The sequence below is a fragment of the Notothenia coriiceps genome, unplaced genomic scaffold, assembly GCF_000735185.1.
Source record: "Notothenia coriiceps isolate Sejong01 unplaced genomic scaffold, NC01 NC01_scaffold00035581, whole genome shotgun sequence".
NCBI classification, from domain to species: Eukaryota; Metazoa; Chordata; class Actinopteri; order Perciformes; family Nototheniidae; genus Notothenia; species Notothenia coriiceps.
In genome coordinates this window covers 302,105-328,780 of record NW_011368282.1, presented here as the reverse complement: position 1 = coordinate 328,780, position 26,676 = coordinate 302,105, and the positions used below count along the sequence as shown (strand labels likewise).

Here is a 26,676-nt window from a genome sequence, read left to right as displayed (position 1 = left end):
GAATAACATATAGGAGATGACATTCCCATCTCAGACAAAAACAAAACAAAAACAGAAGAAATAAAGATACAGTCAGTAGGATCACTTCAACATTTCACAAACAAAAATAGGTTGACAACCAAATTTTCATTTCAAACCTTTATTTAGACAGATTGGTCCCTTGAGATCATCGATCTCATTTACAAGGGAGACCTGCAAATACCACCAAAAACACAACATGGCAAGCATATTTATTGTTTCTTTAATCCCACTCTTCGTTAGAGCTAATTATTTCCCATTTCATGGTGTGATGAGCCTTTGATTTTTTGTGGCAATCATTTTTTCCAAAAGAAATTGGATTTTTAATCTACTCTTCAAACACCTTAAATTAAGATTACTCCTTTATTGACTTTTAAAAATATGTATTTTAGCCAGAAGAATAGTTGTATTTATTAACTGTGTGTGGTCTTCATCTAAAAGCCCAAATAACATATTAAAGGGTGTGAATTTAAATTCAATATTTGCCGCCAAATAATTAGCAAAACATTATGATTTGTGCGGAAACATTTTCATTATTAAGATTTTTTTTTATTTGAACCTCTTTTCCTTTCTCTTTCTTGATCCTCCTTAGCAACGGTCATTATACAGCGGTCTGTTCTACTGGATTAACAACGTGTCACATGTTCTGAATCGACCAATCAGAACTTTATTTAGCCTCCGTATTGTTTATGGTTGAATGTGGGCCGCAAAAACATTTTAGATTCTTAAGTGGGCCCTGAGTAGAAAAAGGTTGGGAACCGCTGATCATGCTTCTCAGTAACTAAACATATTGTTGTGGATGGGGTGGAAAGCCACGTAACACACTTTAAATACAATGTGTGCCTGTATGAGACATAAATATAAAGAAAACCATTGTAATAGATGGATAAATCACAGTACACCTAGATTAGCATGTATATTATATGTATGTATTATATATATATATATATATATATTAATGTATGTTATGTAAATTCTCTCAGTTAATCTCCTGGAACTTGTAGAATATGATCATGAGGCAATAATATGTTATTTGTAATGGCCAGAAAAGGGTCAATATGCTACTAATATGCATGCTTATTTAGCCATTGTATATGAGGGAGGTATTAAGATTATAGTCTTACTCTAGGGAAAGAATTCCGCAGAGAAAATTGCCTAACGTCCGTGAGAAAAGTAAATCCTGTCCAAATGGAGCTTTACTCAATAGTCCCATTCATAAACTAAAAGGGCCCTCTGAAGCGCAGACCTCCGCTAATATTTATTTCGTAAAAGGGAAAAATAATGCTTGTTTATGCCCGGATCCTCTCCTGAATGTAATGGATTATTCCTTTGCCCATGCTACACCCTTTCACACAGTTTTATGAATTTGGCCCAGGAGTTTTTCCATAATCTTGCTGGCAAACTAACAAACAAAATGAACCAAAAACACAACTTCATGGTGGAGGTACAAATACTTGTTCAGCTTTTTTGTATCTATGCAATCTAGCAAACTGTACTCTAAAGTCAGATTAGTACAGGCATATTCACATATCACAACTGTATCCTGCTTGGTCTATACAGTCAAAAGAAACTTAACACATTTTTAAACAGCATGGTTTTGTATTTGTTACTCACTAACCCACAGTCACTCTGACTCACTCACTAATGATCCTCCCTCTGCGAAGATGACCCTGGAGGAGGTGATGACGACCACAGCGTACCTGGACCTCTTCCTCAGGGCCGTGTCGGAGCCGGCCCTGCTGCAGACCTTCCTCTCCTTCATCCTCCTCCACCGACACGAGAGCGTCCACATCCTGGATACTCTGGTCAGCCGCATCAACACACCCTACCAGGTACAGCAGGCACGAAGAAGGATTGTGAACAACACTGATGTTTTCTCTGAAAAACATGCACACACACACACACACACACACACACACACACACACACACACACACACACACACACACACACACACACACACACACACACACACACACACACACACACACAACTCAGACACACACACACACACACAATCAGACACACACACACACACACACACACACACACACACACACACACACACACACACACAATCAGACACACTCACTCATACGATCTGCACTCAAATACAGGATGACTCATGTTTAATAACTCCAGAAAATGACCCCAGAGGCACTTTGGCAAACTTTTAAATGTCAGCACCAATGTGGCAGATTGTTGCCATGGTGATGCTCAGTTGCAGTGAATTTATCTTTTTAGCAAAGCAACTGATATGAGCAGCATTAAAAGAAAAAGTTGTATGTGTTGGAACATCTTGTTAAAATGATTAAAAGGAATAAATAATGGGTTCTTTACTCGGCTGTTTGGCTGTGTAAATGGCTTAGGGAGTTCCCTCCAGTGTTGACTAACTGTGAGCTTTGGCACACCTGCAACTCACTGAAAAAATACCCATGAGCAAAATGAAATATTGACATGCAAATATTCACCATTTCATCTTTTTACCTATTTGCTTTTACCTTTGATGTTCAGTTCATTCAAAGTTAGTCATGCTCTTCATGCTGCTGTTTTATTCTCTGACTGAAAGAAGAAATTACACGAGCTCATATTTTATTTTAAACAATTCTCTTACCCCTCGTAATTCTCCAGGTTAATCAAAGCAAAAGTGACTTTAAAGAAATATCTTTTCCCTAATAGCAGCAGCAGCGGGATTAAGCCCAATTTTTTTTGTATTCCCTACTCCGCACCCCATCGCCTACCTCAGCCAATTAAAAACATAACAAACATAGCAGAACAAAGCAGATGACACAATTCATCTAAAAATAGGAAAAAAAAGTTATAAAGTTATAAAACACATCTCAGACATATTTAAAGTGTATATGAACCAAAACATATTACATATACAAATATCCAATAAGAAAACATGGCACTCATTCTCACATCTAGGAAGCTAAGACAAATGAATGTTTGGTACTTTTTCCTTTGAAACATTTGATTGCTTATCAAAATTGTTGATCGATTTTTTAATTTGTTGTGTTCATTGTATCTTTCCATTCATCTCTGCAGTTAGGCACCGTGTCCCTGGCACTCTTCCGCACTCTCATTGGCTTATACTGTGAAGACGTGATGCTGCAGCTCGTATTGAGGTGAGTGGCAAACATGCAGACTTACTCCAGTTATGAAGCATGGAATTGGAACATCTAATTGGTTTACGATGAGATGAGCTTTTACTTTCTACCTCCCACCGAGCAAACTTGTGTTGCCATCTGCCTGCTCCCCCCTCCTACGACCACCCGTTGGTTTTCCTAACAGGATCCGTTCCCATCTGCCCCCCCAGGTACCTGATCCCCTGTAATCACATGATGTTGAGTCAGAGACGTGTTGTGGGGGAGAGGGACTGCTACTCTGTGTCTGCAGCCAAGATCCTGGCGTTAACACCGTCCTGCTGCTCTCCTGATCACAGCCCCCCGCCCCTCCGGCAGCTGGACTCCATCCTCTTTTCAAAGGGTGGAGAGACCCCCAACAACACCAGCACCACGGGTGAGAAAGACAAGACATTAGGGGGAGAAATGTGATGGATTCATTACAGCTTGGATCTCATTTTTGCTGAATTTGGCATATTTTTAATGAGTCTTGATAACACCGTACCCACCAAAGCATTTACTCTGATCTGGGAACAGGAAGACATTTAAATAAAGTCAGATAAGAAAAGATCATACAGATTGTGCCAATTATTTTTGATAGATTATCCAACCCACTTTATCTCAGCCAAGGAGGCTATGTTTATCTGTATTTATCTAGGACACGAACATATTACTGGAAGGATTGTGAGTATTATATCAAATAGTGAGATCCCCTGCTGTTTACATCACTTTACCCCCTGTGGCTCATGTCAAACTCATTAGTTCTGCTCCGTGTGAGCGCTGCGCTGAGGTGCTGCACGTCAGCTCCTATCAACATGTTCCATCTGTTTATCTTCCAGAGCAAAATGAGAGCTTCTTGGGAGAGGATGATGGCTCAGGTAACTCCTGCACCATCGGCTCTGAGGTCTACCTGGATGTCAGTTATCTCCATTACCTCTACGACGCCCGGCTGAGCATCAGCAGCTGCATACGGGCCTGCCGGGTGTGGTCAGCGCTGTATGACGGCGAGGACCCCCCTCCGGAGAAATACCAGCCCGGCGTCCTCGAGGAGCCGTGGCTGAAGGGTCGGCAAACTCAGATGGCTCTCAGGAAAGTTCCACAGTTGATCGCGCCTCGCCCTCGACCAGTCCCGCCGCAGAACACAGAGCCGGCCTCCAACACCCAGATGGAGCTGGAGTGGGATGATAGCTACGATGCGTGCCCAGTGCAGACCCATGAGGCTCCTGTGGAGAGTAAACCTGCACAGGAACCTCCTGCTGAGCTCCCACAGCACATCCAGGAGATGAGGAAAACAGCCACCATGTTGGTAAAAGGCTCATATATTGAGGAAAATGAGTTTGAGGACGATGTGATGGTTTATGATCTTGTTGCCAAGAAAGACACTAGAGAGGTCGAGCAGACAAAGCCCACACGCATTGGTTCTGAATCTGAAGAAAGCCAACCAGGCTCAGCAGAGGCTCCTCTGAAGAACGGACTCAGTGTTACACTTCCAGCTTCAGGGATGTCTGATATGAACAGCTTGGACCCGAAGGCCAAAGGTCAGACGGATTGTAATTCCCACCCTCAAAACACCACATCTGCCGAGCAGAGGGACGACCTTTTGGCTCAGTATGAGGAGCTCATCCGTACGTTGGACACTGAGGCAGCGAGAAAACAGGTCAAACCTGATGCACAATTAAAGAAGCCTATCACAGCTGCAGAGGAGGAAGAGGAGGAGGAGATGGACTTCACCTCCTTCTCTGCTGAGACACCAGAGCCAGAGAAAGTGCATTCACCATTTGGGGTCAAGCCTGGCGGCGGAGGTGCGGGTAGAAACCAGTCGGCACCTTTTACTGGTAAGTGAAATGTTCGCTTAGCAGCAGCCCTGTTATTCACCAATCATTGGGACAGCACAAATCAAATGTTTATGATTATTCTTCCTGCAGGCCCATTTGTCAGTGTGCTGTTGTCTCGTCTGGAGAACATGCTGTCTAACTCGCTTCACGTCAACCTGCTTCTGACGGGCATCCTGGCCCAGTTGGCCACCTACCCTCAGCCTCTGCTGCGCTCCTTCCTCCTCAACACCAACTTAGTCTTTCAGCCGACTGTTCGTTCTCTTTACCAGGTAAAACACATACATTGTCTGCAAGTGCAGGCAGGAGCCTTTTATTTAATTTCCCTTCCCCTGAGGCTTGTGTGTCGTCACCTTGACAAAGGGAAGAAAAACAAATTAATTGATTTGTGTTTTGTTGCTACCCTGAAAGATGTTGAAACATGCAGTCAACCTTCAGTCAGTGAGAGTTATTCTAGAGTGAGATGAAATACAGACTGCTTCTTTTGCTCTTCCTGTTTTTTCATTTACAACTGAACAAGAGATCCTTGATTAGCACAATCAGGCTGCTTGTTCTAATTCATGTTGCTTTAATTACATCAGTGTAAATACTGCAGATGTGTGAATGTAAAATAATCCTCAGGTTATTCTCTGTGTTCCCCTCAGGTTCTTGCCATTCTAAAGAACCAGATAGAAGAGCAGGCTGCCTCCAGGAAAGACTTCCCAGAGCTGATAACTACTGCCCAACACTGGCTGCTGGCTAGGGAGACTTCCTTCATGGCAGCAGGTGACAGCACACCTTTCTATAATCCTTGCTTCTATGCTAGCTATTGTTGGAATCTGTTTTTACACATAGATCTATAGGTTTACATGAACATCAAGTATTCACAACATTCTTATTCAACGATCATTTCAAATGAAAGTTGGGTTTACTGCGAAATGTAAGTGATGAAATTTAAAAGAATAGTCTTCTGTTTTTGGAAATATGCATATAAGCTTTGTTGCTGATGATAAGATTGATACCACTCGTATCTGTGAAATGAGGCAGAGGCTAGCAGCTGGTTAGCTTAGCTTAGCAAAACAAAAAGAATACTGTATTTTTTTTGTCACGTTTGTACATAGAGGAAACAAACATGATAAAAAAGTGTTAGTCAATGACCTTTAGTGAGGACTGTACGCAGATTGCTTTTACACATCGGGTCAGCAGCAGCTAGCTTTTTCCAGTGTTAACGCAAAGCTAAGCTAACTGCTAGTGGTAGCTTCAGAGCTCACTTCCCAAAACGTGTTACTGTTGCTGTATTTATTTGCAAGTCAAAACATGATGGAGTTTACTTCTTTAATATTATCATTACAGATGTTTGAGTTTTTTTAACAAACATAATTGGAGTTTACCTAATCAATATATTTTCAGTTCACGATGAGAGTTATTGACTTGAGATTGCATTACTTTTTATTTTGAGGGTTATTTTGCTGAACAGAATATATACTGCATGTTGTAATTCCTCCATCTCAGTAACTTGCTTTCAAAAAGGGGCCGAGTTCAAAACAACATTAGCATTCATTATCGGCTGTTTTTGCAGCTCCTGTTTGGGAATCAGAATAAATTCTACTTGATTTTGTTAAGTGAGGTCTCTTTGCACTGAAGCAGTGGAACCCTGGAGTGTAAGGCCTGTATTGAACTAGCTTCCCTGTGGTTTCAGAGTTGTACAAGCTTCAAAAAAAAGATCTTGTCAGAACTATGTTTTTGGAAAGATAATTTAAAGGGAATATTTCAGTTGGTTAACGGAGAGGGGGGTTAGGGTCCTTTCTTGTTTTCTTTTTTTCTTGAAGATCCTACCATCCTGCTGATACTTATTAATAAATACTTTGCTAATACTATATAACACATCCTCTTGTTTTCAGACAGCAGCAGGCACTCGTCCCACGGCGAGGCAGCGAGGATGTTGAAGAGTTCCCCGCCACCAAAACCCAAAGCCATCTCTCTGGATCGGACAGAGGTTTTTGCTACCGTCCTCTTCACGGAGTTCCTCAAAGAACTTGCTGCCATTGCACAAGAGCACTCCATCTTATCCTACATTCCTATGGAAGAGTAATCGTGTCCAGTTTGACTCTGAAAGACTTTAAAAGACTCTTTAATAGTGGTTTGTTGTGTCCTTCTCAGGCTCTACTTGTTGAAGAAACTTCTCAGATCCAGTGATTTTATTACAATTATTTAAAATATCTTTATTTTTTCCAAGCGAAGATAATCAATTTCTTATCCTTTTTAATTGTACCTTTTGTAGTACTGTAAAGGTTTGTCTGGCAGTCGAGAAGGACGGCTTATATTGACCTGTTTGCTGAAGCCTGCACCAGCCCATTGTGCTCAAAGGAGAGCGCTTCAAGTCCACCAACCAAAGACTGTAGAGAGATTATTTGAACAAAAACTGCATTTTTTGAAGCAATCATCAGCCCATATTTTAACTTTAAATAACTTTATGAATGTCTTCTCTAACACAGCAAGATGTCTGGTGCTCAGTTTGGTTCTGTTGAATACTCAGGTGGCCCTTCTGGAAAGTTGTTGCCTCTTTGCTATAGGTCTACAAACACACCCGAGCACACATCGAGCCTCTGTCCCTTTCAGCGGGCAAGCCTTTAAATTGACAGCATTCAAATGTAACTTAAAGATACACGTTTGTAGCCGACTGGCAGCAGGATCATCGCAAAAAAATCAAAACTTTATTCTTATGCAACTATTACATTACTACAATTTCTTTGGCAGAACTTAAGTTTTAAGTGTTGCCAAAGGGGGTCACTTAAAAACGTTTTGGTGTTTTCATTAAATGTCTGTGGGTTGGATGTACGTTTGTTTTTGGTGTTTTTCTGTAAAGTCATGACGGTACCTCAGGAGTCTTTTAATTCACGTTCTGTTCTCTCAGTTCTTAAACAGCCTTTTGGTGAAGCTATTTTCCTACAATGCACTAGTCACTCACATGATCTCCAGACACGAGCACCAAAACCAGGATTGGTCGTTCTATATTTAATTTGCCTTACTTTAGTGATGCTTTATAATGTAAATATTGTAAGAAAAGAAATTGTAATGACACAAAACACTATGCAAATCAATGATATTGTGGGTATAATTAATTGGGATATTTTCACAATGGGAAGGGGTATTTAAGTTTCTTTTGCCACAAGGTTATGCTAGATAAGTTATACTTGTTATAGTTTGTCATCATCTTCTATTTGTGGATTATGTAGGGTGTTGTAGTTGTGATAAATCTTATATATCTCTGTTGGGAGGGATGTTGTTTTGCATCTGTTGAAAACATCTCATTGTCATGGTTACAGAGGGCAAACTGTTTGTAAATCGCCTTTATTTTAGTCTAGGTATTTCACGTTTGTTAAAATTGGAATATACAAGAGATATATTTTGTTACAAAGCATGCCTCTGCTGTCTTAATGAATTTACCAGGACAGAAATACTTATATACTTATAACTAGTGCCTAAATGATGATTTGAGTTTTTCTGCATTGCATGATTTTGAATGGATTTACACAGGAATGAGGTTTTTCACTTGAAGCTGTCTGTTTTTAACGTATAAAAGAAAGGCCATAGGGGCAGAAGACATGCACAACATATTGTTCCATCTTATTATTCTCCTAAGACATTTAACAAAATATACATTTATGTGTGGCTCATAATACAAAAAAATGTATTTAACTTGAGTTTTTTATTTGGATTACATATTTTTGTTCCTTTCTCTAAATCCATTCAGTTTCTACTTGATGCAAAGCAGGCAAACGTTTATGTATTGAGGTCTGGCTTCGGAGTGTATTTTGTGTCAATCAAAGCCATTTCCAGAGTTACTAGTGAATAAGTATTTCTCTCTGCTAAAGGAATGTTGCTGAGCACTTTATCAGCCTTTTCTTACTACACTCCGACACCTCAACCTGCACAGATCCATTCAGTCTGTGTAGCAAACCCAGCACAGAATTACAATGACTGTTTTACAGCGTTGTAGAAAGGTGAGATAATAGGCCGGGTTTTGTCTGAGTTGGCTCTTATTCCAAAGATTGATCCTTTCTGACACCATTTGGCCTCAAGATTTCTGTCTTAATGTGATCCGGTTGCTGTTTTTTGCTGAAGTTTGAGACACAAAGGCATGCCTCTTTTAATAAAAGTCAACTTCTGGTAAAGGAACAGAATGTACGTTTTGTGTTGACTATTCCCTTACACTGTTTAAACATAACGTTTTTAACAACTGCTTCAGCCAACAAGTCTGACCTTACACAATGCATACTGTCTTTTCTTTCTACTAGAGGTGTTTTGTGGCTCCTTGTACTGTAGACATTGACAGCAGATTGTGATAGAAAACCTTTTGACAGCTCCTAAATATTCTGTTAATGATAAGTACTTGAATACACAAGAACACATTTGAATGCACCATGGACTTTATAACAAGGCAAGTAGCAGGCTTTAACCACCAGAGGGAGCTCCGTGAACGCTCTCCTGTCTGCTGACTGTTGCCTTATGATCAAAATAGCATCGTCAGAGCAGCAACACCTTCTGCCTGTGTGATTTCCAGGCATAGCATACGACCATTATGCCAATATTTATATGGTACATTGTTAGTTATATTGAATTAAATGCAAGAATGCTTGGATGAATAGTTCTTCAAATCCCAATCTTCTTTATTATAATAGCATTTAAATGTATCTGAAGTTTTCAAGGGTCAGAAAAGGTACTTCATTTTTCTTCAGAACTTTTTCATACAATCTTATCACCAGGTCAAAAATATGAACAAATATTAATCGAAGCATAGAATTCACAATCGACTAAATAACCTGAATAGTTTGACAACACACTGCCACAGAGAGCATTATTCTGGAAAACATTTATTCATTTTTAAACACATAAATAGAAGGTCATTGTTGTTGTCCAGTGAAATCACTGTTTCAGTATTTACAAACAAACATCAGAAACTAAAGATATTAACTTTATTTTCAGCCGGAATTTCAATAGATCCTTCACCCGCCTAAGAGCAGGTACCATATGTTGTTTTGATGGAGCGACATGATTACTCTGCCTGTTCATAAAGATCTACAAACATCACTGCCATCTCGTCGTCTATCATGAAGGTCTCATGGCCCATGATTTGACTCTGGTCTTGCACAACAGTCCGACCTTCATGACGTCTTCTCTTGTATAATTTTCCTCACCAGAACCGGGTCGGCTCGGCCTTTGGTCTCTCTCTGAACCAAGCCCATCAGCTTGTTCAGAACCTTTTTATTTCCACCTCGGATGGCGTTAACCTAAAGAGGCACAACAAACACAAATAAATCTCATACAAAACAAGGTAAAGAACAAGTGATAACAGGGTAAGAGTTTGCACGTGAGCCCTCACCTCGTCAGGGTGTGAGTCCAACACTTCCTGGCAGATGTTGTGCAGCTGTGCGGTGTCACTGACCAGACCCAGGTCCTGCTCCTGGATGATCTGCAGGGCCGTCTTGCCCGGTGACCTCCACATCTCCTGGAACACCTGAGAGGAGACAGGTGAGCACCACAACACAAACAAACAATAGCGTGTGTGTGTGTGTGTGTGTGTGTGTGTGTGTGTGTGTGTGTGTGTGTGTGTGTGTGTGTGTGTGTGTGTGTGTGTGTGTGTGTGTGTGTGTGTGTGTGGATAATTGCATGGTGTGTGCAGCTGACTGACCCTCCTGGCAGCAGAAGAAGAGATGTGTCCTGTTTCCTGGAGCTCCAGCAGCTCAGCCAGGGCAGAGGGAGCGATCGGGCTGAAATTACATGAGGGGTTAAATTTAATTAAAGTTTAAGGGGAGACACTACAGCTGAAACTCATAAATCCCTACTTAATTGCTCATATTAAAACGTATTTTGCATTACAAGCTTCTGAAGTGATTTAAAAAATGCAAATGGGGCACTTTCTTATTAAATGTGTGTTAATTTGCATAGATGTGCACAACGTCAATCCTAATATTGAATAAAGCTTCATTATAAATGTTATGCTGTTTAATAGCGTTAGATGTTTTACAGTCACACATTGTGGATCATTTTGCAACACTCCAAACATTAAGAAAACAGTCACAGAAAATATCTTTGCCTTGTTTTTATCAATTAAAAGTTATAAAGATCAACTGATTTATGAAAAGATATATAATAAAACTAGAAAGTTTGGTGTATTCAAGCACTACTGATGATGACATTTCTGTCTCAGAGTACGAGAAAAAAACACAATTTGGCCTCAATTCTTAAACATTCAAACACTAGATCGTCTGGGAGAAGACATGGTATGGAAACAAAACAGCCCAAACCCTCAAACATGATGTTTTTACCTTTTAGTGTCTCACTTTTACAGAAGTACTGAAGAATTTGTGATATAAAAGAAGAGGGAGAAGGAAGGAGAGGGAGAGTCAGACTCAAATAGTCCATCAACATTCGTGAATTGACTCTAATGTGTTTGTCTTTCCTATGTCTTCTTGTTTATTCCCCAGGCTAGCAGACAAACGGAAACAAAAAGCCTGTTAGAATATATTAAGTGCAGGCAGCGACCCGTCCTCAAAGAGAATATCAACTCTGTGGAGAAACAGATGAGAAGTATCCATCTCCTTTGGCAGACTGTTTATGTGTCAAACAGAGCAGTGGCGCTTCTGCTCTCAGCCAGTGGGCATGCAGAGAAGTTCAACTAAACTAGAAATTGTAATTGTATTAAAAAAAACGAAATATATGAGCAGCACTGCTGGTTAAATATTTGTGCGATGGGGCTTGTTTTGTTTTTACTGCACTTGGAGTAATTTATTAAGTGGTCTGTTTGATGTTGCTGCTCATTTCCCTCCAGGTGCTAGTGTTTATCTATGTGTTTGGTTTTATTTGATTTTCTTTTTTCCTGTTTACTTTATGCCGTAATGATTATTCCATGAGTATGGATAACTATGTTATACTTTGTTTAGTGCGTTATGTGCTTTATGAGGGAGTGGCTTTAGTATTTCTGTCTTTCTCTGCGATTGTTCAAGAGTTGTTACTAAGACCAGTCAATCGTGTTGATATAAATATCAAGTAAACAATCTTGAATAATTTGCAATGGTTGGACACTAAATGAAAAAAGTTTTTAAAGCACTGGTAATGATGAGATTTGGGCTATTTTGTTGATAAGACTGTACATTCACGTGTTAAGAGTTCACCTCATTTGCTTTCTTAAACATACAATTCAAAAAGAAGTCTTGAAATATAAAAAGTAAGTATCCTTGTTAAATGTTTGACCCGTTTCCCTTGTAGTGTCATAAGCAGGTTTGGACACATTATAAAGGTCAGAATTGACACTCTTCAGAACGCTGTTACTGTGTGTTTCTGAGTTTCTCTGTTTCTCCCCTCCTGCAGTCCTGCTGGCCACTCTTTGTTTTTCTTTATTTCTCCTCCTTTCAACCAAAGCAAAGGCAGCATCATGCATAAATAAACACCAAGTTCTTCACAACAGTCTGTGAATGGGAGATAAAGTGAAGCTTACAGCATCTGCGCCGACATCCACACTTTACTGTTTCAAATGACATATAAATGTTTATTCTAAGGAAGAAGTATAGAACTAAAATTGCTCAGGGTGAAGTCAAACAAAAGAGAGAGGGAAGAACACTTTATCAGCAGTAAAAAAAAACATTTCATTTTAAACAAGCTGAAAAGAAAATGTCTAAAGTTGGGACCTGGTGCTTCACAAATACCATTTTTGCTTTTAGTCGCAGGTGCTATTAAATTACCACTTTCAAATAATTGAGCGTCGCTCGGCTAGGAACAGAAACAGTGGGACGCGACTGGTGTTGCTTTTGCCGGTGGCTAGATAAACAAGTTTGAAAGGTGCTACAACAACTTGTATCAAAGTAAGATTTTATTAAATTCCAAGAAACATTCACTAGAATCAAAACGGGCCTTCGGCAGCGAGCGATCAAACACTTTCTTCCACAAAGTAATGATTTCACGAATGTAATTGCATTTGTCACAACAGGCTTCCCTCTGATGGGCTGTCACACTATCCCAGGGTTCTCTCATCATCAGACACAAAGAATTAGGGAATATCAGGTGATGTTATTCTTGTATAGTATGCGACGGTTTAATCAGTATTTGAGAGCGCTAGAAATCGAATAATCCTTAATGTCAATCAAACCATTTTATCAGACTGTGCCCTCAGTGTGTGGACATTGTAGCTCGACTATAAAAACATTATTTCGAGGACTTATACGGCACAGGGGAACTTTTTGTGTTGTTTAATCCATTGTAAAATCTATTGAGGAATAGAAACAAAATAGTTCAATAATTTAGATTTTTAGTGGCGTCTCTTATTGAGCCGAGAAAAACTGAAGGTTTGTGTAATGTGTCTCAAGAGTAGAAACCCCCAAATAAGATAGATTTGTTGAACTAAAAGTGTTTTTTCTTTCACTTAGCTCTGTAGATAGCCATTTATTATGTTCCCTTGCTTAGTAAAGTGAATATCGATATCACTCAAGGGGCCATTGTTCGATTCAATATGATGCCAGCCACGCCTGCTGTGCATATAAAGAGGGCAGATTACTTAAAACCATTGAGCAGACCTCATTCCTCCTCGCTAGATATGAAGCATATATTTGGATGAGGTAGAGCTGAAGTCGGGCAGCAGCTGTTTATGCGTCGTGATCCTCGGCTCATACAGTGGTGTGGATATCAGCTGAATAACAAAGCTGAATCATATTCATGCAGCACTGCAGCCATAGTAACCTGATACTTCTCACTGTGATGGTGCAGTCTATTCCTTTCTAGAGGGACACATATTTTGGACACGAAAATCAGCATCCTAGTATTCATCGTCTCTCAATCCCTTATCAGGCGATGTTTAACAAATGGTCAGGAACCTGGTTTTGCTCTTTGACACTAACCTGACATTTGAGAAACACGAGAACAACAGCAGAGTCATGCAACAATCATTTGCGAAATACAGCCAGGATCAAACCCATCCTGAGTTTAAATGACACTCAAGCTATCATTAATGGTTTTATTTTCTGTTGGAGGACTATTGAAATGATCTTTTAAGGCCTGGACACACCAATCTTACAACAAAGAACTGACACAGACGGACCCCGACAGTTGCGTCGCCTCGTGTCTCTGCGTTTTGGCCATGTCGCACTGGAACACACTGCAAAGACTTCAGCCGACGGCCAAGACGCAAGTAGGAACTGCGCATGCGTGAGTGGCAATAACTCTCCTTACCAGCAGGCGGCGGTAGTGTGTATTCGTCATTCAAAAGAGGCAACAACCGGAAGACAGACTGCGTGATAACTGAGAGAAGAAGAACAGACTGCGTGATATAAACCAACAACAATTAGCGTGTGCGTTCCATTTTCACTCTACAACGAGAAGCTCATGGGGCTTTCCCCAACCTGTGTCGAGAGCTGGAGTTAAATGAAATCGCACATTTGCCTTCTTAATAGTTTGTTTGGGTCCCTCACTTCCGTTTCGCTTCTCATGCACTGATTCGCTAGCTGAATAGGCAATCAGAGTGATTTATTTTGCCGGCTGCCGAAAAGGCGTCGGCCCGGCTGAAAAGACCCGACGGTGCGGGACCATAGTGCGGGACACACCAATCTGAGTAGGGCGTGTCGACGCTCATCGTCGGACTGACGCCCACCGACGCCGATAATCGGCCTGGTGTGTCCGGGCCTTTACAGGTATAAATCAAGAAATCAATTCATAAACTCCAAAGTGTGCAAAATACAGCAGTGAGACTCCTAACAATAATGAAACAACGAGAAGATATAACTCTAATTCTACTGACTGCCCCTTTGTTTTAAGATTGATTTTAAGATGTTACTTATAACCTTTAACGCCTTATGGCCTGGCCACAGATTATTTATATCTGAACCCTTACGTAAGGTTTTTTTCTTTTTTTAGATTATGATTTTATAATCTTGTTTTTTAAGAAAGTTGCTGTTTAAGTGCAGGTAGGACATTGAAGGACAGTGACTGAGATTAGCGACAGTGAAATGTTTGATAAAAACGTATAGTTTAGGGTTTCTCCAAGGCTGTTGTTACACCAGCTCCTGCTTGTCATGTTTACAACCCTTCCCAGGCTATTTACTATCCCTATTATTGTTTGTGTAAATATCATTTAGTCTGAATGCAATTTGACTTGCTGTTTTCTGCCAGAACTCCCTCCACCAGCCCAAATGTCTCCTTATGCCAAGTGTTTGGTGTTTTTGATTGAAAGAAGATCTAATGATGTATTTGTTTATCAAGCAGGGATTAGTTCCTTCCTGCCGGGTTTGTTTCCCCTCGAGGAGCAGAGCTTTGTACGTCAAATCTGTCTGTATAGCCATCTGCTATTAATGCTTGAAGTAAGTCTCCCAGACTTAAGTTTGGTGATGAGTAAAAGGATCAAGGGCTGTACTTCTGACAACAGATGTACTAAATCTCTTGTAGGTGACAATTCCTTTTGACATGAAATCACAGTTTAATCCTTGAAGCAGTGGCTCGAGACTCCTGACAGGAAGTGTAATGCGAGCATATCACACAATGGAGAGATGACAGGTGAGATGGGAGAGGAAGGTTCTCAGCCGACCTGAAGGGAGGGCGTCATGGTTCATGTTCAGCTTCTTAACCCCTAAGCTCAAGGACCCCTCAAGGGCGTACGTTAACCTTTCTTACTCACCTCTTTCTTCTAAGGATGTTTATTTATCAGAGGAGGAAATGAAAACTATTCAGTACTTCACTGGAAAAGTTTGAGAACATGACAGCTTGACTCAAGTTGAAAGAGTGTAAAAGGGGTGTACAAAAGTTTCATTAAGCTTCGATATAAATCCATTTTCAAAATCACAAAGTCTGCAAAGTGACAATTTAGATTGGATTTGATTTAGGGGCCTGCGATCAATATGAGAAGATGTCATATGCCCATTTAACACAATCAGTTTGATTTATATCTCACAAAAAACAACTTAAATACCTAGGAAGGAGGCGCCTTTGGACAGAAATCGTGACACAGAATTGCCATGGGAATTTCAAAACAACGGAGTATCTTAGATGATGATCTATAGCGGTTTGATATAGATTGATGGAGTATTACATTGTGCAGCTTCATATTCCATTCCTCTAACTAAAGCTCGAATTCACCAACATTTTTCACATGAGGCATACAAAGCTACAAAGAGAGGGGGGCAACAAAAGAGGCTCAGAGGGGTTCATGGGTCGGAGCCCTGACATCTAAGACTGAGCGTTGGCAGCAGAACAGGCATTCATGAGCCAAGCTGACAAACAATGAGCATTATGTGAGTATTGTAAAAGCGACATGAGGGTGTGTGTGTAAGTGTCTCACCTCTGGCTCACACTCATGTCCTGCTGTTTGAGCTGACCCACCAGCTCATTGGTCACCCAGCCAATCACCTTCCTCGGCTCCTTGTTGGTCGCCTTCAACACTTCCTCAAAGTACTCCACCAGCCCGTCCTCGTTCTGCAACAGAGCACCGTGAACATGTTTCATGCCTTCTTGTGCATATTATCTCATTAGGATCAGATTATCCGAGTCCGGCAGAACACAGCTGCCGACAGAACTGCGTCCAAGCTGACTCTGCGTGAACTTGATCAAATGGCAATTAAAAAAAAGATGCAAGAAACACATTTTGTGATGGAATCCACTCCTCTCTCACTGGTAGATTTCATCCACTTATTCAACTATTTTCATTATCCATCCACCTCCCCATTATTTTCAAAATTAATCTATCTATTGTTTTGGATTATAAATTGTCAGAAAAAAGTAAAATATTACTATAATTGTCTTGTTCTGTCAGTCTAAAGCCCAACAGCACTCAGTTAAATATGATTATTAAACAGAGAAAAGAATGACATGTCCATTTTTTTGAGGCTGAGAACGGAAAATCACAATTGCTCGAAATGTAAAAAGTTTGATTGTGGATTGCAGCTCTCGCTCATGAACTCACCACCAGAGTGAGGCTGTGCTCGGGCAGGAGGCCGTACGTTTGCACCAGTCTTTCTCTTTTGACAGCGGGCATCTCTGGCAGCGCTTCTCTTATCTCCTGCACCACCACCACCTGACGCGCATCAATGCCAGCGGGCAGCGATGCGTTATCCTCATACACAATCAGAGGGGGCAGGTTGGGCTCTGGCATGAACCTGAATGGAGGAAGAGAGGGGGGGGTAGAGACAGAAAAAATGAGAGGGGGGAGAACGCTTTATCAGCAGTACAGATGAGCTTACAGGAGAGGAGGTTGGCTTTTGCTTTGATACTAAAAGTTAACTCCACACTTGTCACATTTCACTCCCTCCACTAATAACTTGACTCCATCAGCCTTAGACCTGTCCGTCTATTTATCCCCCTTACCACACACACACACACACACACACACACACACACACACACACACACACACACACACACACACACACACACACACGGTGATGGCAGAACCTTGTCCAGTAATTACACAAGTTTTTGAAAAAATTATCTGGAACTTACAAAAGAAACTGTCCTTTTGGCAGTAACAAGCAAGTGGAAGCGAATCTGATCCCTAACTTGTGACTTGAACCTATGTGTCACATATACAGTGGGGCAAAAAAGTATTTAGTCAGCCACCAATTGTGCAAGTTCTCCCACTTAAAAAGATGAGAGGCCTGTAATTTTCATCCTAGGTATACCTCAACTATGAGAGACAAAATGAGAAAGACAAATCCAGAAAATCACATTGTCTGATTTTTAAAGACTTTATTTGCAAATTATGGTGGAAAATAAGTATTTGGTCAATAACAAAAGTTGAGGTCCAGACCTTGTATTTCCCCTCCATCTAGCTGTCACTCATAGGTGTTCATCCTATTAAGTCCCCTCTGAGGCTAAGCTCATACTCTGATATCATATCGTCAATGTCAATAAACGCATGCTCCCAAGACAGACCCAGATATGCAAAGAACCCACACTCACCTGTAGTCCTGAAGACCCTCTTTGTCCCTCATAGGAACAGTTTCCCTAGAGAGAAAAAGATACAGCTCATTAATGATCATTAAGATCAGAAAACATGTGTTCAAAGCTTTCTCAAACTTCATTATAGATCTTAGGGGAATGTTCCTTGAGGAATTGTACCAAAAAAGTCAAGCAGAAAAGCAAAAACTTCCCTAGTTCAAGCATCTTGAAATGGGAAGACTTAGTTATTTTTCTTTGTTTAATGCAGTAATAATGAACTGAATATCTTAAGGTTTTTCGAAAAGTGCAAGCCTGCCCGGAAGGAAGCAGAGCAGCAGAAGATGATGAAGGCCTCAGCTGTGTGTGAGCTGGCTCATTCTGTTAAACTCATAAGCCAGAGAGTAGCACATAGCTCACAGATAACCCGGCATGACAGCGGCATCCAAATGGCTCTATTCATCATGATTACCATGATGGTTGCTCCTCTAATGAAGCAGGCCGAGCTCCCAGTCAGAGGCTGTTGTTCTGGATCAAGTCTGGCACCGCGGCCCTGCACTTTCATCCTCTTACCCTGATTTAGAATCAAACGCCCGGGTCTGGCTTTGCACCGTCCCGCCTCTCTGCAGGACTGCGATCTGTCTCTGGATCTCGTAGTCTGTTGATGTGAAAGGGGACCATAACAACAAATACAGAGGGTTTATTCAATAAATCCTGTACACACAAATATAATTGTGTGCTAAATGCCAAACATCTGCTGTGATGCCCTGGCACTCCTCAGGTGTCGGACTGCTGCCATGTTATAACTGTGATAAACGATGCTTTTCTCCATGACTTTTAAATACCAAATCGGAAGGAGTGTAAATGCGATACAGATTCATTGATGAATAATTCAAGCACGGTGCCTCAGTATGTCAAACCATGCTCAAAAACCTGCACGTAAAATGCTGAGATTTTCTGGCTGTGGCTCTTTGTCAACTTTGTATAGTGAAGCTCAATCAACAGTCAGTGAGAGTCAGTGAGAGTTGACGTCAAATCTATGCTTTTTTAAATGAGCAGCTTCAAGAAGCCAATTCAGCATCACACGCTGCCATCACACGGCTAATTGTTCGTGACTTGTTGTCAGTCCTAAGTTTACGCTTCACAAGTTACTGTCAATGTTAACTATGCCTCCTGTCTGAATGTCTCTTCATAAATCCAACTGTCCTCTTTTCATTGCAACAGAAAACCAATTCTGTCTGTGACAGTAATAAATATGTTATTTTATATGAGTTTTTGTTACACCTGACAGATACAAATTTGCAGAAGTGTTCAAAGTTTTTAGATCCTTCACGTACATAATTAAAAGTGCAGTACTAAACTGTGACAGTGTTTCATTATAAGTAAAAGTTATACAATCAAATACAACTTTGGTAAAAATAGACTTGATTATTTGTATTGATGCATTTATGTGTACGCAGAATTTCACTGTTATGAATGAAAGTAGGGCTAATTCGCTCTGCCAAGGAGGTTTTTTGTCATTTTTTATTTAAAGGTCCCATGTCATGGCCATTTCTACTGATCATATTTCCATTGTTGCGATCTACTAGAATAGATTTAAATTGTGCAATTTTCCAAATTCACATTGGTTTCTCATACAGCATCTCTGTAGAGTTTGTGTATTCACTCTCTGTCCTAAACGGCTTGTTGGAGCTCCTCCTGGGGCGGTTTAAAAGATCTTTCCTGAAGCACTCTTAAGCCATCCTGCTCTGCTTTCTTTTAGGATGTTCACCTTTCATGACCCTTACCTATAGCCTTGGCGAGGTATCGGATGCTGTTGATGTTCTTCACCTCCGTCCTGATGCCCAGCGGCTCACCTGGCTCGTGCACAGACACATTGGCATCTACTCTCAGCTGGCCCTCTGCAGAGAAGGACGCACAACATGCAAAATGAGTCAGGTAATAACTTTGAGTTTGGAGTTTAGCAGCTGAGAATAAAAGGAGGGAGAAGTGTCGGAGGATGATTTCCATACCAGACATGTTGGCTTGACAGGTGCCCAGGGTCTGCAGGATGAGCTGCAGCTCTCCCACAGCGGCAGCAGCTTCCTCTCCACAGCTCATGTCGGGCTCCATCACCAGCTCCATTAGTCCCACACCTGTCACATGTGAGCACAGCTGTGTGTTACATCTCTAAGCTACCTTCTATTCCATTCAACTCTGTAGCAAACCTCAACAGTTTGTGGAGCGTCTTAAATATACAGAACAATATCTGTCTGAACATTTTTCTCACAGTTTTAAAGGAGAAGAAGTTCTGAAGTATTTATTTTACTGGCAAAAACATCTCATGAATGACAAAAACTACAGCGTTAGTATGTCTGACTTTCCTGTTGTCTGTTGCACACAGCCCCGAGGTCATTTGTTCCTACTGAAGATTTAATATGTAGTTAAATACTTTATTGAACACCGTTTCTGGGGCTCCTCCTGTAGTTTATTCGACTACAATGAGTGTCTATGGCACAGAAGAATAGGCTGTATCAGGCTACACAGACAATATCGACCTGCAGTATGGTGGGATTAGTTCATTGTTGCTTTTCATGTGATTTTATTCTTATTTGACAATAAGAAAATCCTTTCAATAAAGCACTACTACCCTGATGTTACCTGCTCTGTTGAGGTCTATGAGAGTCTGGCTGCGGAGGTCGTCGTGGAGACTCTTGCCGCTGTCCTGCTCCAGCTGGATCTGTTTGATGCTGACAGTTCTTTTGAACACCTGGTTCCTCTTTTTCCCTCCAAGGAAGCTGTAATCCAGGAAGCCATCTACTGCGATGGGCCGCCGCTGCTGTGTGATCTGGTATCCAGCCTGAAATAGGAAAACATATTAGGCTGGATAGAATACAGTCGTTTAAGAAATATGGGCAGCTAGGTTGTGTAGTATAACTTAAAGTAGTAGAAGTACAACAATTACAATTATAATGTATACACTAGTCAGGAATAACTTTACAATGCCATCCATTCATTTTTATTTTTGCAAACTGATATCCATCTTGTTCATTTACAAATAGAGCTACAATAACAATATATTTTATTTTTATGCTGCACTTCTTACATGTATGTCCTATGTCAGTTACGCTTATGTGAATTATTGATTGTAGTGTGATGATAATACTTGGCTGTTTAGTAACTGGTGTGTTGAACTTGTGTAACATGTAATGCTTGTTGTAGATATTTTCCATGTAGAGACATGAACTGAGGATTACAGTACAAATACGATTTGGTCAGTAAAAGAAACAGAATGTCATTCAGTAATTCAGTAAAGTATGTTAAATTGCTTTCCATTCATTCACTCAAAGGACAACTGCTTTGAGTGAATACAGTATATATCCCAATCAATAAAATACAGCTTTCAGCAGCAAAAACATCAAACTATGGATGTGAGATACCATTTTCTGGGAGTGACAGTTTTCCACTATTCCACTGACATAACACTTCTGATTTGTGCTGCAGTCAGGCTCTAATGTAAAGGTGAGGCAGAGAGCGTTTTTCACACACAGCGGCTCACCGACTGATTAAATCCTTGTGATTGTAGTAATGTGTTTTTATTACATGTACAGCACTTTGGCTCGACCAAAAGCCTGCATTGTGATGCAGAAGGAATGCTGCCACTTCACTCAAGGTTCCTACTCAGAAAAACATAATAATAAATATTTCATCCGCTCCTCTGTTCCTAAAATAATCTGCTGCCCCGAGTATTTATTCCCCAAGTTACCATGGCTACCACATCACAGGAACCACACATAAATCATACTTATGCTAAAGAGAGTGTGGACGTGGGAGAGGAGATTGGGGTTCTCTTAGTCCCTGGCTCTCTGTACGATGATCTTCAAAATCAATCACTTCCTCCTTTTTAAAACAGATGAGAGAGAAAATAACACTTTTGGGGGATTTTATTTTTTAATTCAAGTTCTTTTGGGTGGATTCAATCTTTAAATCTGCAGGGTTTTTGTGGAAACTGTCGCAGCTTATCAGAAATCCCCTGTTCCAAACGTAATCTCATCATGAGTTTCGTCTCAGCGTTGGAAATGTTTCCTCTGCCAGGGGGAGGCGAGCACTATACATTGGGGAGCATCTGTTCAAGTGAAGACTACTAGCATTTCCTGCATAATAAATCAACTGATTTTGCCACATATATTAATGAAGGGTGAGGAAAGTCCCTAAGCTACTGGTATCCACATTAATATTTCCGATTAGGCTCAAGGCCATAATGAGCAGGGATGCTCTAAACACTCCCTGTGGATCCTCACCCTCCTTATATCTAAAGATACAGATGCATGCCCGCTCACATACAGTGCTGACGACACACATTGCAAACTAGGAATCGTGATAAAAACAATAAGTTGATCATGTTTCATTTCCATCATCAGGATCATTCTGACATGAGTGACTTGGAAAAGCTTTCTAGCTAACATTGTAGAGAATTGAAGAATAGAGCCTGATAGGAATTATCAGGTGAAAAAGACACACTTACAAAATGTTGATACTATAATTTATTTATTTATTTATCCTTTAGTTATGCCTGGAGACCTTACTATTTAAGATGACGTTAACTAAAACAAATATTACGTAAGATTGCTTTAAAAAATCTGTGATGCAATTAAAATATTTGTTTCTTAAGTAAATGAAAGTTATATGTCCAGTATGTTTTGCATATTTTGATAATACTATTTTGACCATGATAATCAGGACATGAAATGTTCATATTGTCCAATGACTACTCCAAACTAATTTCCCTGTTGTGAGCTGCTGAGTCATTCTCTGATTATTGTCAAATCCACTAAACAGACAAGAGTCAGCCGCTGTCTCGTTCCTTGCGCTGCACACTGATTGAAAGAACTGTTTTATTTGCTACCCAAGAGTGTCCTACAGAAGCTCAAAGGCTTGTTTAACACATGTCAAAGATTCAAAAACCAGGCCATGTGTGTTTATCTGGAAACTTAATATCTCAAGGAAATTGTAATTATTTGGTTTTACTGAAAGGTGAGCGTGGATCTGCTGATGCATGTTATTTAGGAACTATTCAAAACTTGACATACAGCAGTGCATGTGCCCTGCTTGCCATCGCAATTAAAGAAGGAATACTTGTTCGGCAGCAGCATTAATCATTTAATGAGCGACTGTGGTGTTTTACTAAATGCAATCAGGGATTTCCAGTGGAATACATCAATAATGTACAACGCAATTTACAAATGTATATTTCAAGGGCGGTAACATTTCTCGTTTCCATTCTGCTGATGGTTTGGTTTTAAGAGCATTGATTACACTCAAACTTTAGATTGAAGGTGAACAGAAAATTATCATATGACTAATTTAAAAAACAATCTGACTTCATCTATCATGCTGTTCATACATCATCACTCTTTTGAGCAGCTGATGGGACTAGAGGAAACTCAATAAATATAAGCAAGGCAACAGCAGGTGTAAACAGTGACTCTAAAACACAAACAAAGGTTCAGGCTAAAAAGCGCAGCATGAGTTTTTGGGGAAAACTCAGAAAAAAATACAAAATTGTAATCGGGTATTATTCTCCCTGCTGTGTCTGTCAACTGCTAAGAGTTTCTCCAAAGGAGGTGATGCAATCCTCAGCAAACACACAAAAGAGCGAGTGGAACCCAACAGTAATCCCTGCGCTTCTGGAGGGGATTTTGTTAAACTTTCAAGATACATGGACTTTCTGGGGCGATATGTACCTACCATTGTGATTAAAATATGTTCTGCTGCAACTCTGTGATAACCAGTGAGTCTGGGAAAAAATTAATGGGAAATAACTCCATCTATCAAGATCTACAGAAAGCTGTTGTGCTCCATCGAGCCTTATCAGTCACATTTTCACAATACAGTGATGTAAGCTGGGGAATTAGAGCAAGACTAATCAGAAATATCGAGATAATGTATTTCTGTGTTATACAGTAGTAAGAATAGTGCAATAAAATACCAGCTAAAGCTCATACTTAGTGTATGTCTTGCTATTTCATGGAGATAGGCTAATGTTAAGCTCCTTCTCTGGGCAGTTTCTATAAAATACAACCAAATGAAATCTGTCTCTTAAGTTATTCAGCCTCTAATTACCCTTCCCATTACCTTGCCCAAAGCGGTGTTAGCATAATATCTTACCAGGGAAATAATGGCTTTTAACACTCAAATTGCTCAATTCTCCAACACCTTTCTTCTGAGAGTTTCTCAGATTGATTAGAAAAAGGTGTCTCCAGGGCTAGTCACTGCAGAGTTCCTTTGACATTTTGTCTTTCCCTCTAAAAGCCTTAAAATGTCACTCATAATGGAAGTTAAATTACCCCGGGGCTCTGAGGGCTAGTGAAACCTTTCCGTGCGAGGACTCCTTTACAGGGAGCAAAGTGAATCTCATAGGCAAGACGGGCTGTTAAATAGGAATATAGATGTTAAAGACGGTCTTTTTTTTTGTTGGAGTGACTCCACCACTACCTTAAAATACTGGTTGGTTCATATCAAATGTTGAATATATGCATGCTAACCACATTTCCATTTCACAATCACTGGACTCAGGTGTAATTCTTCAAACACCATGCTGGCTAACTTCTCTGTTCTAGTTCTTTGATTCTTTTACAGCAGTACATACAAAAAAACTGCATAAAAGGAATTAAAAGTGAACATAAATATTTGTATTTCTCTCAGCTAACAAAGCACTTAAACATATTTCACCTCTTTGTTTCATTATAATGGACTGCATGCTTACTACCTAGCACCAGACAAATACAGTTAACAATGAGCTGGTGAACATAGTGAGCAAGGACTAACTAAGGTACATTACTTTTCCCCCAAGAGTTGGTGGACACAAAAACTGACGAAAAAGTTAAAAGGATAAAAGGGTTAGACTTTCTTTACCACATAGAAAAGACTATACATCAGATAAACGAGTGTAGTCAGCAGAAACTGTTTGAGGAAATTCGATTAGAAATCACCAAGGCATACTTTAAGAAAATGACTGGTAGTTCTTTAAGGGTAAATACAATAGATAGGGTTTATAATAAGCGTACAAGTATTTTCTTTTAAATTAACTATTTAAACTTCATATTGCATTATTAGCTCAGGCAAACACAATCAAACTCCCTGAATTGTTTAGCTACACAACACTACCTGGGGTTATATGACTATAATTATCATTCAGATGATGTGAATAAAAGAGAGCTATGCCCAAATTTGCAGCAAATGCATTGAGAGGGAAATGACCTGAGGGTAATACAACAATCGAAGTGCACTGAAGGAAATGAGCTGGCTAGAGAAAGAAACACATTTTCTTTAATAGCTTTCAGTGTCATTCGTCTGTATGTGAGGCAAATAACATTTTTGCTGCTTCAGCAAGACTTGCTCACTACTTGAATAAAAGCTCATGGCCGGGAGAGTTCAGTGGGAAACTGTAATGGAGAAGTTGGAGGCAGATGAGGACAGCTTATACATAAAAAGCAAAAGCAATGATGCAGCATGATGAGCAGGACTAGTGTCTTTACACTGCCGTTTGGCTGATAAAATAACCCCCACTAACGTCTGTGTTTCGGCATATTGAAACCTAGATACTGCACAGGAAGTAGTTAAAGGAGTGAAAAACTCACAGGGAGGTCAGCGTAGAAGTAGTGTTTCCTATCAAAAAGAGATGTCCTGTTTATGGTGCAGTTGAGAGCCAGTGCTGTCATCACAGCAGCTTTGACACATCTTGTGTTCAGGACCTGGAGAAACACAGGGACATTACGTGGTGACCTGACAAGACAGGGATCACGAAACAGGATATCTTTGTTTGAAATAAGTTTACTAACACTTACAGGTAATGTGCCTGGTAAGGATGCATCAAAGGGTGACACCAGGGAGTTTGGAGGAGCTGAGAAGCGTACTGATGAGCCGGAGAAAAGTTTGGTGTTGGAGTTAATCTGGGCGTGGACTTCCAGGCCCACCACGCCAACCAGCTGCTTGGGCGCACTGAGAGACAGAGGAGGCAGGTGTGAGACAGATATGAACAAAATAAAGGCAGTTGAACTGAGGAGGTCAAATCAGCCAGAAAAGCTGTATAACTGGTGTATTATGTAGTGTCCACAATACATGGATTGAACTGAATATGTTGTGACTCCCTTGTACAAACTATTTCAAGCAGGTGAATGGAAGTACGCAGTGTATTAAAGTGTGACTAAAATAACCTATATTCAAAGAAGTCATTATGAATAGTAAAAAAGCTTTTCATGCACAATATTATCCCAAAATGCAATGCAGAATGGAAAATTAATAACCCCATTTCAAATACTAAAATAATATAATTGCAATTCTATAAAACTTGCAATACAAAGCCATTATTTGTGATGCAATGTCCTTGAGTCATGGTTGGAATATGTTTTTCACATTATAATCACATTGACAGATATAGGCTTCCATGCCATACAATCTTTTATCGTTTACCACTGCTTACATACAGGTCAGTAACGAGCAGGTCAGGGGCATTATAACAAAGTATTCCGCCATAGCAGCCTCTCTTACCTTTTTACTCTCAGCTGCGGCTGGCTGTCGCTTCGTTGTCTGGATGTGCTTATCCTTCTAATAACATACGAAGCCTTTGGGTACAATATTGATATATGTTTATTCATATTTTGTAGCAGCTCACTTGCTGCCACAGAGGAGGCTGCCATGTTGTTATGTTACAGTCAACACGGGATTTGTAGTTTTTTAAGGTGACATTTTATATGAGTTTCGACGACGCTGGTTGCCATGGTAAAACTACAAAGCCCAGTCACACTGCTCATTGGTGAGATTCCGGTTTC

The 26,676-nt window shown here is 40.3% G+C and overlaps 2 protein-coding genes across 2 annotated transcripts in view; one reads left to right on the top strand and one right to left on the bottom strand.

Annotated features, from left to right (window-relative positions):
- The window catches only part of fhip1aa (FHF complex subunit HOOK interacting protein 1Aa), an 18,878-nt gene extending 9,720 nt beyond the window's left edge, over positions 1 to 9,158 (top strand). Inside the window, exons 6-12 of the mRNA XM_010791621.1 lie at positions 1,683 to 1,850; positions 3,067 to 3,146; positions 3,338 to 3,540; positions 3,983 to 4,978; positions 5,069 to 5,247; positions 5,620 to 5,740; positions 6,856 to 9,158. Coding sequence (XP_010789923.1) covers positions 1,683 to 1,850; positions 3,067 to 3,146; positions 3,338 to 3,540; positions 3,983 to 4,978; positions 5,069 to 5,247; positions 5,620 to 5,740; positions 6,856 to 7,046 — 1,938 coding nt within the window. The 3' untranslated portion in view covers positions 7,047 to 9,158. The remainder of the gene's footprint in view (positions 1 to 1,682; positions 1,851 to 3,066; positions 3,147 to 3,337; positions 3,541 to 3,982; positions 4,979 to 5,068; positions 5,248 to 5,619; positions 5,741 to 6,855) is intronic.
- Positions 9,159 to 9,627: 469 nt separating this feature from the next.
- Positions 9,628 to 26,573, bottom strand: gatb (glutamyl-tRNA(Gln) amidotransferase, subunit B). Its single transcript, XM_010791620.1, has 13 exons — positions 26,396 to 26,573; positions 25,693 to 25,846; positions 25,486 to 25,599; positions 20,507 to 20,705; positions 19,879 to 20,001; positions 19,654 to 19,767; positions 18,440 to 18,524; positions 17,891 to 17,935; positions 16,896 to 17,088; positions 16,275 to 16,408; positions 10,647 to 10,725; positions 10,338 to 10,472; positions 9,628 to 10,245 (listed from the first exon to the last, which is right to left on the bottom strand). Exons 1-13 carry the CDS (start codon positions 26,542 to 26,544, stop codon positions 10,120 to 10,122), a joined length of 1,650 nt encoding a protein of 549 aa, XP_010789922.1. The 5' UTR covers positions 26,545 to 26,573; the 3' UTR covers positions 9,628 to 10,119.
- Between the last annotated feature and the right edge of the window lie 103 nt (positions 26,574 to 26,676).